This window comes from Malaclemys terrapin, chromosome 2 (assembly GCF_027887155.1).
Source record: "Malaclemys terrapin pileata isolate rMalTer1 chromosome 2, rMalTer1.hap1, whole genome shotgun sequence".
NCBI classification, from domain to species: Eukaryota; Metazoa; Chordata; order Testudines; family Emydidae; genus Malaclemys; species Malaclemys terrapin.
This window is the reverse complement of record NC_071506.1, coordinates 16,841,258-16,857,886: the sequence shown is the minus strand read 5'-3', so window position 1 is coordinate 16,857,886 and position 16,629 is coordinate 16,841,258. Positions and strand designations below refer to the sequence as shown.

The window sequence follows — 16,629 nt, the reverse complement described above, 5'->3', positions numbered from 1 at the left end:
TAGTGGAAATTCTTCATTTGTTTCAAGAGGAGCCTCAAAAGGGGTGACACTTGAAAACATTTTGGTTTTATTACATTGTCAACTGTTTACTTCAAGTTAATTTTCTGTTTGAAGATCCATTTCACACATTTACAGTAAAATCAAATCAACAGTTGTAGTAAAGATTGTCAGTAATTTTATAGATCTATTTAAGTTAAAGCATAATATGACAGCAGCACCAGAAATCTTCCGCAAATACTAAAAATGAAATATTTACTCTACTATATGGGATGAGATTATATTCAATATTTTAGGTCATAAATCAGAAAGTGTGAGACTGTTTTCATTTAACTTCCAAACTAAAAACTTGCTTAGATTTTTTTGGATGATGAAGAAAATATCCCAGGCTTCTGTTTTCATACACAATTCAAAGTCAGAATTTTAAAAAAATCACTTTCATGCAAACTGGTTAAATGTGCATTTAGTCACCAGGGAGAATTTCTTGTTCACAACTCCATATCTACCGTGAGTTTTAGGAGACTAAGAATTGCAAAGCACGGAATGGACTGGAGAGAACGCCTTGTTCTGTTCAAGACCCTGACCTTTGAAATATACACACGTCCCTACTCATTCTGAAACATCTGACTTGTCCCATTGCCTGACATTTTATGATCTGTGCTATGCAGGAGGTTAGAGGAGATGATTGTGGTCCCTTCTGGGTTTAAAATCTATTGATCCCATTTGCACTGTTGGTTCTAGTCAGAACTGAGATAAAGCAAAATGAGATTAAAATTGGTGCCAGAACATATGGCATCATCCAAAGCAATGAAGCTGCTGTTGATTTAACTCCCAGTGAGATTTGATTTTTAGGCCCACTTGGTTACAACATGCAAAGTAGATAATTTGCTCCCTAGTATTAACATTTAACTGGTCACATCAAAGCTTTGAAATGAACACCTCATTGCATGTCCTTCATTGCTTTGCTGCTGTCTAAGTAGCGATAGCCTTATCTATATAAATCAGTGTTGTCCTATTAAGCAAGTCTTCCAGAAAACTCTGCAATGCAAAGGGCTGGAACCATCCATCATCATCATCAATCTTAGCTGCTGCACAAAGCAGCAAAAAGTGCAGAGTACTCTAGATTTACTAGAGGTCCCAGTTCAATTTTCCAGTGATTCTGGGAATAAGGATTTTTAATTTTCTCTCACTCCCTCCTCAAAGGTCTCATTACAGCTTGCAATGGTGTGTTTTGGTTTGTTTTCTAAAAGGAGGACAGGGGACAGGAAAGAGGCTGATTTGCTGCTGTAGTTTAACAGTGTATCTCCACTGACTCCATGCAGATGGCATAATAGGAGTGACAGTGGGCCGTAGGAAGGAAAAATGTAGTTTAATTTGAGAAATCTATTACATTAGTCCTGTTGGTATCATGCCATGTTCCTGGAAGCTGAAGTTGTTTCTCCAAAGAACAGTCACAGCATGGCCAGTAGAGATGCAGGCTTCCCCACGTCATTTGGCTCATGTGCGCTGGTTCTCATCGGAAGATGCCACTATGCTCCCTTCTACATAATACACAAAAAGGGAAATTGGAGACCTGTAAAACTCTGCAGCATGTTACAGTTGCCCATTGACATGCAGAGCCAGTAAGAGGTGGGGCAAGAAAATAATTCAGAGAATGGGAATGAACAGGAAACTAAGGCCCCAGCTGGCCAAAAATGTAATAGGAAGGGGCTCCATGTTGTTGAAGGCAGAACATGTGCTCTGTGACACCTTGAAGCCTAGGTGGGTGACCTCTTAGGAGGTACTGCAGACATCTGCACATATTACACAATTTTTGGAGACACGTGTCTTGACAGATGTTCCTCATCTCCTCCCACCACGTCCCTGAATATTCAAGAAGGATATCGACCAGAATGTTTTACCATAGTTACGTAACTAGTATAGTAAGCTATAAGATGCTATTTTAATATCATGGAGGAGTTCTGTATTAACTACATATAGTGGCATGTAATGTGAAAATGTATCAAATTCTAATTCCAACCCTTCAATTTGTTTTTTTTCAGCGAGAGACATCTCCTTTCCAATACAAAACAAAATAAATTTTAACCAACTGCCAGAGGTGTTAGCGAAAATCAGCCACCTGGCAGAGGGGTCTTTACATAAAAGCTGAACGAAACTATACTGGATACTTTCAAACAATCATGTAAGACAGGTGGAAATGGTCCTTAGCGCAGGTTTTCCTGTAGAACAGAGTTCTGTATCCTAACATATATAACCCGTTACCTAGTCTGTGTAATTCAATCTGGGGTCTGCAAGAAAATGTAAAAGAGAATTTACAAAGATAAGATAAAATAGGACACACAGTGGTTGACTCTGGAGCCCTCCATGCCATTTCCCAGTTGGATATAGAGACTTGGCTATCTCTCTTGTGGTGTGGCTCTGGCTTTCCCCCGGGGGTGTCGTGCAGCTCTCTTTATTCTTCTTAAAGCACTCCTCCACGGACCTGCCTCCTCACTGCTCTCCTCCGAGCTGGAGGTCCTGGTGCCTATTCCAGTGTCACCTGCAGGCCTCTCAGCTATTCCACTCCGACATGAGGCTTTGTTCTCTTGGCAGGCTTGCCGGGTTAGGAACCTCAAGCTTTCATTGAAAGAGGCAGCAGCCATACACTCAGCCGCTGTCTTATCACAGGTACACAGGAGCTTCTCGCACATGCTCCAGCCAATGCCTTAAAAAGGAGGTTTTAAAGATGAAAATGGCTGAAAGCAAGTTGTAATTGGTGTAAGCAGTTTTTTAATATGTAGTCAGCTACACCACTTATAGTAAAGCCTGTCGCTACAGTTTTCAAACTCAGGCTGCTAAATCCATAGTTAGGCATCTAAATATATGGTAAGTAATCTGATTTTTTCAGAGATGCTGAGCAACGGCAGCTGCCATTGACTTCGGCGGGACTTGTAGATGTGAGCACTCTGAAACTGACCAGTTTACATTCAGGTGCCCACCTACTGATAGAAGCCAGCCATACCCTGAGATCCACCGGTGCTCTGTGGACAACAAGGTTTTGCTTAACTAGGAAAAGTGCTCAGGTTTAGGTCAAGCTTAGCTAGCGCATTCTAGCTAAGCCTGATCTAAACCTGATCACTTTTTTCCCTACTCAAGGCCAATTCCAAATGGCTTACAGAGCACTGTTAATATGACACATTTTTTTCCAGTTTCTAACTTCTGCGATTCTGTTCTAGTTGTGTGCTTCTATACTGATCTCAATGTTGCTCAAATGTCATACATTTAATCATCTGACCAAACTTACACTTCGGTTTATGATCTAAACATACAACTTCAGATCTCAAACTTCCCTCTGGCTGGCACCCAAGTTTTTTAACTTGTTCCATACAGCATTGATGGGAGAAACAGCACCTAAAACAAAGAACAAATGTTTACCTTTCTTAATAGTAACTCATCTCCCTGGAGCACACAGTTTTTGCAGTTATTTTGGCTATTTGTTTTCATTGCATCTTGAAACTGGGAAAACGTTTGTTTTAACCTATAATAAAAAACTTTTTTTTTTATCCAAACAAGTTGTTAAATAAAGCTTTTCATCATCTTACTATTACAGCCTTTCTACTTCTCATTCATTCAGAGTCCCTTGCTTTTGTCTTTATTCAACTGTGAGCTTACTTGTCTGATGTAATAAATTGCATAAGTAATCCTATATAAAATCATGAGGGATGTGGAGAAAGTGAATAAGGAAAAGTTATTTACTTGTTCCCATAATATAAGAACTAGGGGCCACCAAATGAAATTAATGGGCAGCAGGTTTAAAACAAATAAAAGGAAGTTCTTCACACAGCGCACAGTCAACCTGTGGAACTCCTTGCCTGAGGAGGTTGTGAAGACTAGGACTATCACAGGATTTAAAAGAGAACTAGATAGATTCATGGAGGGTTAAGTCCATTAATGGCTATTAGCCAGGATGGGTAAGGAATGGTGTCCTTAGCCTCTGTTTGTCAGAGGGTGGAGATGGATGGCAGGAGAGAGATCACTTGATCATTACCTGTTAGGTTCACTCCCTCTGGGGCACCTGGCATTGGCCACTGTCAGTAGACAGGATACTGGGCTGGATGGACCTTTGGTCTGACCCAGTATGGCTGTTCTTATGTTTTCAAAAACGGCATCTGTCTCTCATATATATTTCCTAAGACTTTAGTTGACTAACAACTTGGAAACTGCCAGTATCGTGAGGGCTAAATCCTTCCATGCATTAAGTCATATAAGTTAGGACTGGAGAAGACCTATAGTCAGAGAGTCTGTTCTCCTGCTAGTTTCTTATGATATATATTCTAGTAGTCAAACTTGAGATGGCTCAGGTGCTAAGGACTTCCATCACTTCCTCTAGGGAGACTCTTTGACATGCTACTGGAACTCACCCTGAAAGAGATTTCCCTTTTCTTAGTTAGTGTGAATTTTCTCTAATTTTATCTCATTCTTAGATGTATCCACCAGTAAACGCAAAACTCTGCATTGACATCAGTGGGGTCAGGATTTCACGCTGGGTGTTTACATCCTTCAAAAGGATAGTGCAGCATAGATCTATATTAACAGGCTAGCTTGTCCATCTGCAAGTTACTATTCAACCCATCCATTCCTTGAGTATGCTTTACCTCAGCCTCGCTCCACACCTGCTCCTCATACCTTCTTCTCCTCCCTCTCCTCACCTATGGTGCCCTCCTTGCCCCTCCTAATCACTCCACCCCTCAAATCTGAAACGTTAACATGACATTTGTCACCATCCCATTGATTGCTATGCTTGAACAGTCTAGCCCAGCGGTTCTCAAACGTCACTGCACCGCGACTCCCTTCTGACAACAAAAATTAGTACATGACCCCAGGAGTGGGGGACTGAAGCTTCAGCCCTCCTGAGCTCTGCCACCCTGGGCAGGGGAGCCAAAGCCCACGGGCTTCAGCCCCAGGCAGGGGGCCTATAACCTGAGCCCCACAGCCCAGGGTGGAAGCCCTCGGGTTTTGGCTTTGGCCCCGAGCTGTGGGGCTCAGGCTTTAGCCCCGGGCCTCAGCAAGTCTAACACCAGCCCTGATGACCCCATTAAAACAGGGTCACAACCCATTTTGGGGTCATGACCCACAGTTTGAGAACCTCTGGTCTAGCCTTTTCCCTACCAGTTCTGTCTTATCTATTTAGATAAGCTCTTCGGGGCAGGGCCTAGTACAGTGGGGTCCTGATCTTGGGTGGGCCCTAGGCACCATTGTAATAAACATGATTAACAGCAGACAGTGCTGACTAGCAGGTTGTTGACGAGCCAGCACCTGTCCAGTACATCTGTAGGATAACCTCTTCCTTCTTGGCCACAGTAGCAGCCATAAGATTCAAAATCCTGTGGGCATCGATCAGTCAAGCAAAACAGCATTTCTCCTAGCTGAGGCAGCTCCCGCTTCACCTTTCCGTTCCCTCTCGTTTGCAGAAAGGTGAATCTGTCACAGACTGTAAAGAGAGACATTTTGTTTATTAAGTAACATGCAGAGTTTGACACTGGACATTCTTCTGGGCAGAGACCATGTCTTCTCTTTGTTTGGAACGGTCAGAGCTACCACAAACTCTCTCTCTCTCTCTCTCTCTCAAATTCTTACTCGTTTTACATAGTTTCTGCTTTCCATAATCCATGTCTCTCCTCAGAACCTTATTGAACGTCTCTCTAAATACACAGGGCCCTCTGGAATGGGTCTGAATTTACCAGCTGATTTTCATAAAACTGGTGAGTGACTTACAGCTTGTATGTGTTTCCACATACCACATGCTTCACAGGATCTTTGGCAGAATTTTATGCAAGACTATATGCCTCTTCAGGCAGGGATCAGCTTTTTGGTCTGTGTTTGTACAGGACAAGCACATGTATGACTAGGACCCCCAAGTCACTCTGGTAATACAAATAAATAATTACACAATATTACAGTCTTTCTGCCATGTGTGTTCAGTGCCTAGCATCGCATGATGATCAGGACCTCTAGGCACTACCATAACAAAAATAACAGCTGTAATAGCACACTGTTAAAGGAGGTCAAATGTTTCAATCAAATTAGACTCATGGGACTACCACTGTAGTTTTAGATGACTTGAAAGATCCTACATCTGCCTTTTCATTAGGATTAGATTTTCCTTCATTTACTTAGTTATTTTATTTTGTGTATTCTTAAAGACCATCCCAATATTTCTATCATTGAACCAAAACCATGACTATCTTGAAACCTAGCTGAAGTAACTCCCAAACTTCGGTTGCTCCCCTATTATCTCCATGTAATTGTTTTAAAACTGGCTGTTCTACATTGAGCATAAATTGCCTTTGCTTAGAATAGATTCTAATGACTATTTCTTTGTGGAGAAGGAAAAGGCAGATGAAATGAGATCTCCCATACAAAGGCACTGGCGAGTAACTAAATGTTGTTAAACCAGCTGGGCATAATTAAGAAAAGAGAGGCAGAGAATAGTCAAAATGGGAACACAGACTTTCATGAAGGGGAAGCTATTTTGCTCTGCAAGTTTAAGATGCAAATTAAAAGGGGTTGTGATATTAATGTTTTGCACTTAGGTAATATTTCAGGTTAAATTGGGTCTTTCTCCCAAGGTTCTCAAAGCCATTTTAAGATGGTCGGAAATAAGAATGCAATGCACTCATTCAGAAAATGAAGTGATTAAAATCCAGAACTCACTCAGAGGAAAGAATTAGGAGCAAGACAATGGCTAGGTTGTGTCTGAAGGAAGGAACAATAGGGGCTAGAGTCCTGCTGCGGGACTGGGAGTCCCGCAGGACTCGCTGACGTAACAGTGGGAGCAGGATAAAAATTCACCAAACAATGCGGGAGTGGGTGGGAGCAGGACAGGAGCGGGATTAAAAAAAGACTCCCCTGCAGGGCTCTTATAGGAGCATTTTTCAAAATGGAATTTGTGCCAGTTAACCTACACACACCATTAATGCTAAGGTGATATGTGTGTGTGACATTCCTCCATAATCCACTTTAAAATTTTTCCTAATTAAGTTTGGCTACCAGAGGAGACAACAAGCAAGCAACCTGTTGCTTGACTATTGAAAAGAAGGATGGTCTTGCAGTTAAGCCTCTGGACTAAGACTCAGATCTGGGTTTGATCTCCACTTCTGCCACAGACTTCCTTTGTGACCCTCAGTAAATTACTTTAATCCCTATATGCCTCAGTCTCCAAATCTGTAAAACAGTGATAATACTCCCTTTGTCTTGTCTATTTCTACTGAGAGCCCTTGGGGGCAGAGTGTGTGTTTCCACTGTGCTCAGCACAATGGGGCCTTAGTAATTAGTGATGCAGCAGGCAGTCAGAATTGAAGGAAAGAAATCTTTTTCACTGCTACATGCCTAGAGGTACAGCCTGGCCCCAGCTTGCATTCCTGAGCCTCTGGTGCCACCCCAAACTATGTCCCTTCTGAAATGTGACCCTCTTTCTCCGGTTCCACTCATACTCCAGGGTCCTGATTCCAGACTGGGGACTCTGGGCACTAATAGAATATGAGTAAGTATTATCTAAAAGTCAACTTAAATAATTCAACCATTTGAGAAATGCTGGCTTGCCCCTGCCCTCTGGCTCCTGACTATCCATAGCCCCTAACTCTGGGGCCATTCCCATCACCACATCTAACATACAGGGGAGATCTCCTGACAAAGCATGCTGAGGCCTGCAGCAGTGACAGCTCTCAGTCATCTTGGAGAACTCTTTCAACTCTGCACCGAGGTGCTGAAAATAAGATTGAGATGAGGAGCCTGGGAGGACAGTGGAGCTGTTAAGGAGCGGAGAGAGGGTCTGGGAGGGAAAAAGTCCTTTTACTGCCTCTGATACTTGCAGGCAATAAAGTGTAATTTAGACTGGAAATTAAACTTGCTTAAAAACACAAAGCAAGTGAACATCCCTTCTCCGAGTCCATTTTTATTCACCTTTTAATTTAAAGGTACATTTGCAAATGGTTTATAAGGGGTTAATGAGAGCTACATATGTTAATAAATGGGAAATCATAGAATGTTAGAGTCCAGCATTGTTACAGATGGTTATAAGCACCTCAGCGGAAGGTATTAGAGAAATTATTACATCACTGCTGATGCGCTTATAACCATCGATAACAAATGCTATCCATGTCTGTAACATGCTTATAACAGCCTAACCATTTGTAAACGTACCTTCGCTATACAGCGTGACCCATTTTTCATTAGATGTAACTGAGAAAACCATTATGTCTACCTTGTCTGACAGCTTCATCAGGCCCCCTCTCAGCGAGTGTCACTTCTGGGGATATCGCAGAGGAAGCTGTGCTCGCTTCTCCTATCTTAAAGCTCGTCTCTGCAGATCACACGATATACATGTTAACTCACATTAGAAAGAGTCGCACAAAGGCAAGAGGGTGCTCTCCTCGTTCCACTATCAATAGCGTCTCCACAAGCATAGGCGCTGAGCCAGCAATGTGACTGAAATCCTTTAAAACGTGTGCCCTTCGTGGGTGGACAAACTGTTTTGTTACACACGGAATAGGCTGGGTGAGACCTGCCTTGGTTGATAACCTCTTCTGATCTGTGCTCTGCACAGTGACAGGCTGCTGTGAGTAAAGCCAATGTTATTCTAGGAGGTCCATATGTGGATAATACATAAATCTAGGGAGGTAATAGGGCCACTCCACATGGCCTGGGGAAATACTGGGCCTGGGTAGCTGTGAACAGGAATAGGGACGTGGTTTAAGTTGAAACAGAAAATGAATTTCATTTGTTGTACACTCACCTTGTTCTGTTGTCGTGGTGGGATCATTTTCAGTGGGTATCACGTCTGGCCCTGTTGAGTTAATACCTGCTGTGGTTGGCTCTTCCGTTGGGAAAGCATCCTCTGTAACTCCTGAAGGTACGCTTACAATTAAATCACCTTCCTGCCCCCTCTGAACTGATGAGGAGAAAAGGAAAAGCAAGAAGGAGAACTAGCAGGATAATCACCAACAACATGCCCATTTAAATGGGAAGTAAATTGATCTCCTAGATAGCAGGAGAGAGTAATAATCCCAGACAGAACTGGCTTAAACTGCCAGCCATAGAAAGAAACCCCAAATTCCCACTCTTGTTAATTTCTTCACATTTCTTATGTATTTTAGAGTCATGCTGGTTAAAGATGGTGATAAGTGTTTTTTACAGGTTAAAAAGAATGCATGTCACACTTGGAAGGTGAAGGATTATCCCAGGTAGCTAAATGACATAACCAGGTGATTGGGCAACCAGAAAAGGTGCAGGTCAGTGTTTGTTTCCTGAGTTCATCACTCCTCTGTTCTTGGTCCATCACCTCATCAAAGTAGCCCAGTGATGCTGAACTGAATAGCAGCATGAGAGGTGGTGACACATTCTTCTAGCTCAGGTTTGGCGGGTGAGTCAGGAGAACATGAAGAGACTGTGAAAGGTAGAATGCAGAGTAGTGGCTCACTTATTCTCTTGTAGTTCCCCTGCATACACGCTAATGTTGTTTATGGAGCTCAGTGAGTTTTGTTGGAGACTGATAGCCTTGGCATGAGGCTGGGAGATTTCCGTGAGAAGGAAAGCACACAGAAGGGCATGTGAAGAAAGGAACTGACAATAAAGTATTTACCAATTGCTTAGTGGGGTTCAAATGGGTTGGCCTTAGAGCTCTGTGAAGAACTAATTTTTTGGTTCAGTGGCTGAACCTTAACATTTTTTTAAAAGCTTTGGGTCAACACTAAATGAACATTTTTTGGCAGAACAAAAAATAAAAAAAATGTTGTTTCAGGTCAAACTAAATTTTATTCAACCCAAAACAAAACATTTTGTTTCATTTTCAAGGGCTGGTGTTTTTTTTACCTTTTCAATAAAACAAGAAAAATTCAAAACAAAAAGTCATTTCAAATCAAAACATTGACATGTTTAATTTTTAAAATGCCAAAATTAAACATTTTTATTTTTTTCAGAATTTCTTTTCCTGAACCAATCTGGTTTATTGCATGTGAATTTGGGCAGTTTTGGTCAACCCAAGAATGCATTTTTTCAGGGGGAAACCAAGTTTAATCCAAGAAGCTTTGCTCAGTGCTAGTGGGGCTGCTGGTTGCTTTAGCTGGTTGTGACACAGTGAAATGTGAGCAATGCTCAATAGTCATAGACAGTATAACCAGAGTTAAGATACTTTACTTTGAAGGCATCTCGCCATGAACAGCGACAACACTTCACATTCCAGACAACAGCGATCACTATGTGCGATGCCCAGAGATTTTGGGATGTGTGTGTTGGACCTTTAACGTTTCTGTGTTTAAGCAAACTTAGAGCTGGTGAAAGGTGCTGCACTGAGGTCCATCAAGACTGAAGTAATATGTCTATACACAGACCAGACAACACTGGCTGCCCTTCACTGCTTTGCCAATCTGCCTCACACCTGACCTTCAGGAACCAAATTGCCAGGGGTGAGAAGGTAGTTCAGTCTCCATGCTCATTCTGTCCTTTGTCTTCCAACGGGTCACTAACTACTGTCTCCTGAAGTGGTGGAGTTAGTTTGTGCAACACACGTTTGTTGGGAAATGGTTTGAAAGCATTAATATTATTGTTTATTATACAATACCAAAAGTGTGCTAGACCCCTCTCAGTACAGAGAAATAGCATTATCATTAATAGTAGTATTATCCCCATTGCACAGATGGAGGAACTGAGGCCAAGAGGTAAAATGACTTGTTGACAGCTTTGGAGTACACCAGTCTGAGGCAGGATTAGAACTCAGAAGGTGCTTGTTAACTGTAGCAATCGCCCAAGAACTTGGTGGATAACTCCTCTTTGATGCAGACACACATCTTTCTGGTATGTGTTTGTACTGGGCTTAGGACAATGGGCCCTGATCCCTGACTGGAAGCCCTGAGCACTATTTCAGTACAAATAATTCTAATACCTGAGTCAGAGATAGCACAGATGAAAAATTGCTTCTTCCCCCCGTGACCCCCTCCCATATTCAGTGTCACCTGAAATTTCCCTGGTCCAGTTTAGTTCATCTGAATTAGCCTCATAAAGGTCAACTGAAAATAAAAGGGTGCTGTAGGATATTAAACCAGGGGTCGTGGTGCTGTCTCCTTACTTTCAGTTGCAGCTGCTGGTGTGGCTGTGATCTTCACTGTAGTAACTGCAAAATATTAAGCAGCTTTTAGGTCATGAAAGAATTCTATGCAATGCTATGCAGGAGGTGAGAAAAGAGCATTATAATGGTTCCCTCTGGCTGTAATATCTGTGAATGTACTTTAAAGGATCATTGTATTAGAAAACCTGATGTTAATGGAGGGTTAGATTTTTCAAAGGCATGAAGTACATTGAAGTCAGGGCGCACAGGGCAATTAACTCCTGGTTGGGCCTTTGAAATTGCAGCTAGAAATAATTTATGAAATTTAAACAATGTTCACTGAAAATGGTTCTTTGCCTTGATGGAAAGATTCTCCAGCAGAGGCTGCAATCCTGACATTGCACTATGCTGCTAGACAGTGCCAGAAAGTGGTAATGCCGAGTCTAGCTTCATTGCTCAAGTTCAGTGAAAGGCAAAAACTAAACAGCATAAAAATGGTGAAATGTCCAATTCAATTTTAACACTTGTAGTTTAAATGAAAATGTTAACTTGGCTATCTCTTTAAAAAACATGTTTTCTCCTGGGAAAGATGATTTAAAAAAAAAAAAAATTCAAAGCAGGTGAGCCATAATATTACTATAGTAATCACTTCAAATGCCATTGTGTTACCAAGTGCCATGCTATTGTCACACATCTGCAGGTTTATTCTCACCCATGTCCGCACTGTGACACCATATAGTCAAGCTCTAAGATTCACTTACCTGTTAGTGTGGGATCCATGAAGGAAGCAGACATGCCTTCATGATCTCTTGCGATAACTAGACCGGAAAGCAGAAGCATTAGGGTAGTGAACCAAACAAACCGTACTTGTTTAGTGGCTTTGATCTGAGATTCTCAAAAAACAACCAACCATCGGCATTACCTCGTTGTCCAGATGAGGAACTGAGGCACAGAGATGCTAAGGCAATGGTCCTCACAGGGATTTAGGCATTTGCTCCGCTCAGTGCTGTGATGCCTAAACTGCAGGCGACCTGCCCGCTAATGAAATCTTCAGCCCCGAGTTAGGTGCCCAGGCTCCCCATACAATGCATGGGCAAGTTATGGCCTAAGAGAAGGAGCCTCAGGAGTCAGTAACCTGAGCAGGGAGCAATCTAAGGTAGCCAGGATGAAATGCCCGGGAGAGGGGTTTAGGCACCTATGCAGCTGAGCTGGTGAACCCGGCAGATGGGTCAAAGATAGGATCTTCCCTCCACTCAGGATCCTCGGCCTAAACCTTTCCCTGGAGTGAGGCACCTAAGCCAAGTCTTAGGCATGCTCAGAGCTTGGCTACAAGATCAGGCCATGCTGGTAACACAGCGACATGTCTGAGAATCCCACTTCAGGTTTGGCTGGAGCTAGAGCTCTGAACTGCTCCTTAGCTGCGGGGCAGGGGCAGCGAGTCGGCAGCTTTGCAAAGATCAGCTGACTACTGCTAATGCCGCTGTATGACCACATGGAGCTTACAGTGACTGATTTGCCAGTAAAATACAACCACCACTAAAACCTCCTGGCCTCCTGCTTTGGGAGTCCTCGGGACCAAGTCACTGGGCTCAGCAGAAATAGCTACTGAAGACCGAAAATGTGAGTCGTTTGTCAGAAAACAAACTGTAAGGAAGTACAGACCTTGGTGAAATGCAAAGATGGTGAACGCAGCCTTTGCACAAGGCCTTGTGATAGGGTGGGAAAAGTGAAAATGTCACCACTGGAGGTTTGTACTCTCTCTTCTATTTGCAGTAGATGAAAATGTGTTTTGTGGATAAAATGATAAATGGTTTTGATCCCATTATAAAATACACCTGTCACTAGGTGCTTGCAATGCTTTTTACATTACTAATAAGCCCCACAAACACTACTCTAAAGTGGAAGTATAATAGCACACCCATTTTACAGATGAGTAAACCTAAGATGTTAAGGCCCAAAATTTCAATAGTGTCCCTGTGGAAGTTTTAAGATGTGCACCATAATTAGTGGACAGATGGGTTGGATTCTTAAGTGTTTGTCTATGGTTGACCAGAAAGTCATTTACAGAGCTGGAAATGAAACCCAATTCTCCTCTCCTAACCATTAGGCAGCACTACCTTTGCATGCTAAATTCATCCTGAGAAGTGATTTTTTCGCCTGCTTTTTAATCATTTAGAAATGCAGATCATACATGACCCTAAAAATGGTGTCTGCATATTTATACCATAGTCGATAGCGTTCGCTTCTGGGATGTTTTGATGTAAGAAAGCATAGATGCCCTCTAATGACAAGGACTCAGCACTGGCTTAACTCTGCTCCAACAAGGTCAATGGGAAAACTCCAGTAGATATCAATGGGAGTAGAGGTGGTCCAATGTTCAGTGCTTTTCAGAATCCCACCCTCCTTTTACTAGATACATTTACTAGCTATGTTACAAGCAGTGTTTCCAACTTTGTGAATTTCCTAATAAAGGTTTATATTTGCTGCAGCTATTTTTGGTCTCGTGCTGATGTGCTAATTACATATGCCTCATTATCGTTACGTTTTTTTAAAAGGATCATTACAGATGTGCAAATACAGAAACAGCCACTCACATTCTGCTTTGGGCGTTCTCCCCCGGGCACTGCTGAGCTCTCTGGGAGTAACTGTAAATACACAAACCGAGACTGGAGTTGTTGTGCGATCAGAAAAGCACGCTGCAAACGATAAAGTAAGAGATGTGGCATACGACAAGGGGTAGGACAGCTATGAAGTAACACTATCACTTACACTCAGAAGTGGGGGGTTTCAAGCTGGTATTGCTGGCTGCAGGTGGAATTCCTTTAAAAACAAAAACCACACGGTATTGTCTTAACATTCACAGGCGACCTTGGGATTTTCTACTCTTCCAGACTCATGCTTGGTGTGTTGGCTCAGAACAACCCCACTGTTCAGGGACCTAGATTCAGAAAAGGCACCTGGGCTCTGCCAAGCGGCGATCAGGCATCCTGGTGACAGTGTATTTGGCCTGGGAGTGCAGAGGCTGTTTAGCTTGTCTGATTGGCCCAGCTCCCCTTCTTGCTAATACCTGAAGCAATAACAGACGATGCATTCCCATGTCCCTCCTAAGAAATCCCATGGCTGGCCTGCTCTGGGGAAAATCCTTCGAAGCAGCAGCCTCCCCTCTTCCCCACAAGTGATGCGTTTGGCTTTGGAGAAATACATTAATTTGGCTTCTCTTCTGCGTTTCTCTAAGGTGAGTGTTAGATTTCCCCCACAACAGCCCAGCATATGTTCTCTGCCTGGAGGGCAGAGGTAAAACCCTGCACACGACACCACAGATTTACAATGTGCTTTACGTAGATCGGACCCATTCCCTTGAAAGGTCTGTTCAAGGAGCAGTTCTGCTGGCTCAGTCTACAGTTGGAGTCCTCTTACAGTGAAATCCTTTTTGTCCCCTCCCCCATCCCAATGCAATAGGGTGACCAGACAGCAAGTGTGAAAAATTGGGATGGGGGTGGGGCTACCTGTCCGAGAGGAGGTACGCTAAGTGCTGCATTGGGGGGCTGTGTTGGTGAGTATCTGAGTGTCTGCTGCTGGGACAGTTGGTCAGTTTGACCGTGTGCTTGATTGCTTGCTTGTTTGTTTGAAAAGTGTGAATTGGGAGTGCTTTGTTCCAGCTGGGCCTTGAGTGGGCCTGACTGGTATATAAGGGCAGTCAGCAGCGAACCAGCTGAGCGGCGAACAGCAGAGGCTAACAGCGGGAGTTTGCCTGGGAGCTGTCCGAGAGGAGGTACGCTAAGTGCTGCATTAGGGGGGCTGTGTTGGTGAGTATCTGAGTGTCTGCTGCTGGGACAGTTGGTCAGTTTGACCGTGTGCTTGATTGCTTGCTTGTTTGTTTGAAAAGTGTGAATTGGGAGTGCTTTGTTCCAGCTGGGCCTTGAGTGGGCCTGACTGGTATATAAGGGCAGTCAGCAGCGAACCAGCTGAGCGGTGAACAGCAGAGGCTAACAGCGGGAGTTTGCCTGGGAGCTGTCCGAGAGGAGGTACGCTAAGTGCTGCATTAGGGGGGCTGTGTTGGTGAGTATCTGAGTGTCTGCTGCTGGGACAGTTGGTCAGTTTGACCGTGTGCTTGATTGCTTGCTTGTTTGTTTGAAAAGTGTGAATTGGGAGTGCTTTGTTCCAGCTGGGCCTTGAGTGGGCCTGACTGGTATATAAGGGCAGTCAGCAGCGAACCAGCTGAGCGGCGAACAGCAGAGGCTAACAGCGGGAGTTTGCCTGGGAGCTGTCCGAGAGGAGGTACGCTAAGTGCTGCATTAGGGGGGCTGTGTTGGTGAGTATCTGAGTGTCTGCTGCTGGGACAGTTGGTCAGTTTGACCGTGTGCTTGATTGCTTGCTTGTTTGTTTGAAAAGTGTGAATTGGGAGTGCTTTGTTCCAGCTGGGCCTTGAGTGGGCCTGACTGGTATATAAGGGCAGTCAGCAGCGAACCAGCTGAGCGGCGAACAGCAGAGGCTAACAGCGGGAGTTTGCCTGGGAGCTGTCCGAGAGGAGGTACGCTAAGTGCTGCATTAGGGGGGCTGTGTTGGTGAGTATCTGAGTGTCTGCTGCTGGGACAGTTGGTCAGTTTGACCGTGTGCTTGATTGCTTGCTTGTTTGTTTGAAAAGTGTGAATTGGGAGTGCTTTGTTCCAGCTGGGCCTTGAGTGGGCCTGACTGGTATATAAGGGCAGTCAGCAGCGAACCAGCTGAGCGGTGAACAGCAGAGGCTAACAGCGGGAGTTTGCCTGGGAGTTCGCTTGGGGAGAGCGCACTGAGGTTTTCATCTGCAGGTTTCTCCGAGTAGTTCCTGCAACAGTTGAGGAAGTTCTTAAGAGGACGGAGATATGGAAGGTGACCGATCAGCTGTTGTAACCTGCACAGGTTGTGCCATGTTTGTCTTTCTTCCACAGGACAGAAGCGACTTTGTCTGCACAAAGTGCAAGCTGGTCTCCATATTGGAGGAGAAGGTTCGAGGGCTGGAGAAACAAGTATCAACTCTGCGTTGCATAAGGGAAAATGAAGATTTCCTGGACAGACGTCAGGAGATGCTTCTACGGCCACAATGTTCTGAAGATTCAGAGCAGGCGCAGCAGGGACAGAAGGATTGTGAGGAGGTTTGGCAGCATGTGACCTCCAGAAGAAGAAAGAGGAGCGTCCATGCACCAGCAATGGAGATACAGGTGAGGAATCGTTTCCATGTTCTCTCTACAGGTGCTAATGCGGAGAGTGGACTAGATGGCCCATCTGAGGGAAGGGAGCAGAAGGAGACTCCACCGATTGGAAGGCAAAAGATGCACTGTCCTAGGGATGGGGGTTCCACGACCACCACTCCCAAGAGGAGGAGGAGGGTGGTGGTGGTCGGGGACTCCCTCCTCAGGGGGACTGAGTCATCTATCTGCCGCCCTGACCGGGAAAACCGAGAGGTCTGCTGCTTGCCAGGAGCTAGGATACACGATGTGATGGAGAGACTGCTGAGACTCATCAAGCCCTCGGATCGCTACCCCTTCCTGCTTCTCCACGTGGGCACCAATGAT

At 44.1% G+C, this 16,629-nt stretch overlaps 1 protein-coding gene across 5 annotated transcripts in view; it reads right to left on the bottom strand.

The window, feature by feature from the left end:
• Nucleotides 1–386: 386 nt before the first annotated feature.
• The window catches only part of LOC128831412 (otoconin-90-like), a 93,511-nt gene continuing 77,268 nt past the window's right edge, over nt 387–16,629 (bottom strand). For 4 of the 5 annotated variants that reach the window (XM_054017766.1, XM_054017768.1, XM_054017770.1 and 1 more), the window contains 9 exons: nt 13,847–13,897; nt 13,672–13,722; nt 11,839–11,895; nt 11,099–11,143; nt 8,771–8,926; nt 8,240–8,338; nt 5,293–5,467; nt 3,281–3,387; nt 387–2,701 (listed from right to left, as the gene is read on the bottom strand). In XM_054017766.1, coding sequence (XP_053873741.1) covers nt 2,394–2,701; nt 3,281–3,387; nt 5,293–5,467; nt 8,240–8,338; nt 8,771–8,926; nt 11,099–11,143; nt 11,839–11,895; nt 13,672–13,722; nt 13,847–13,897 — 1,049 coding nt within the window. In that variant the 3' untranslated portion in view covers nt 387–2,393. The remainder of the gene's footprint in view (nt 2,702–3,280; nt 3,388–5,292; nt 5,468–8,239; nt 8,339–8,770; nt 8,927–11,098; nt 11,144–11,838; nt 11,896–13,671; nt 13,723–13,846; nt 13,898–16,629) is intronic. The other variant, XM_054017769.1, reaches the window with a different exon arrangement.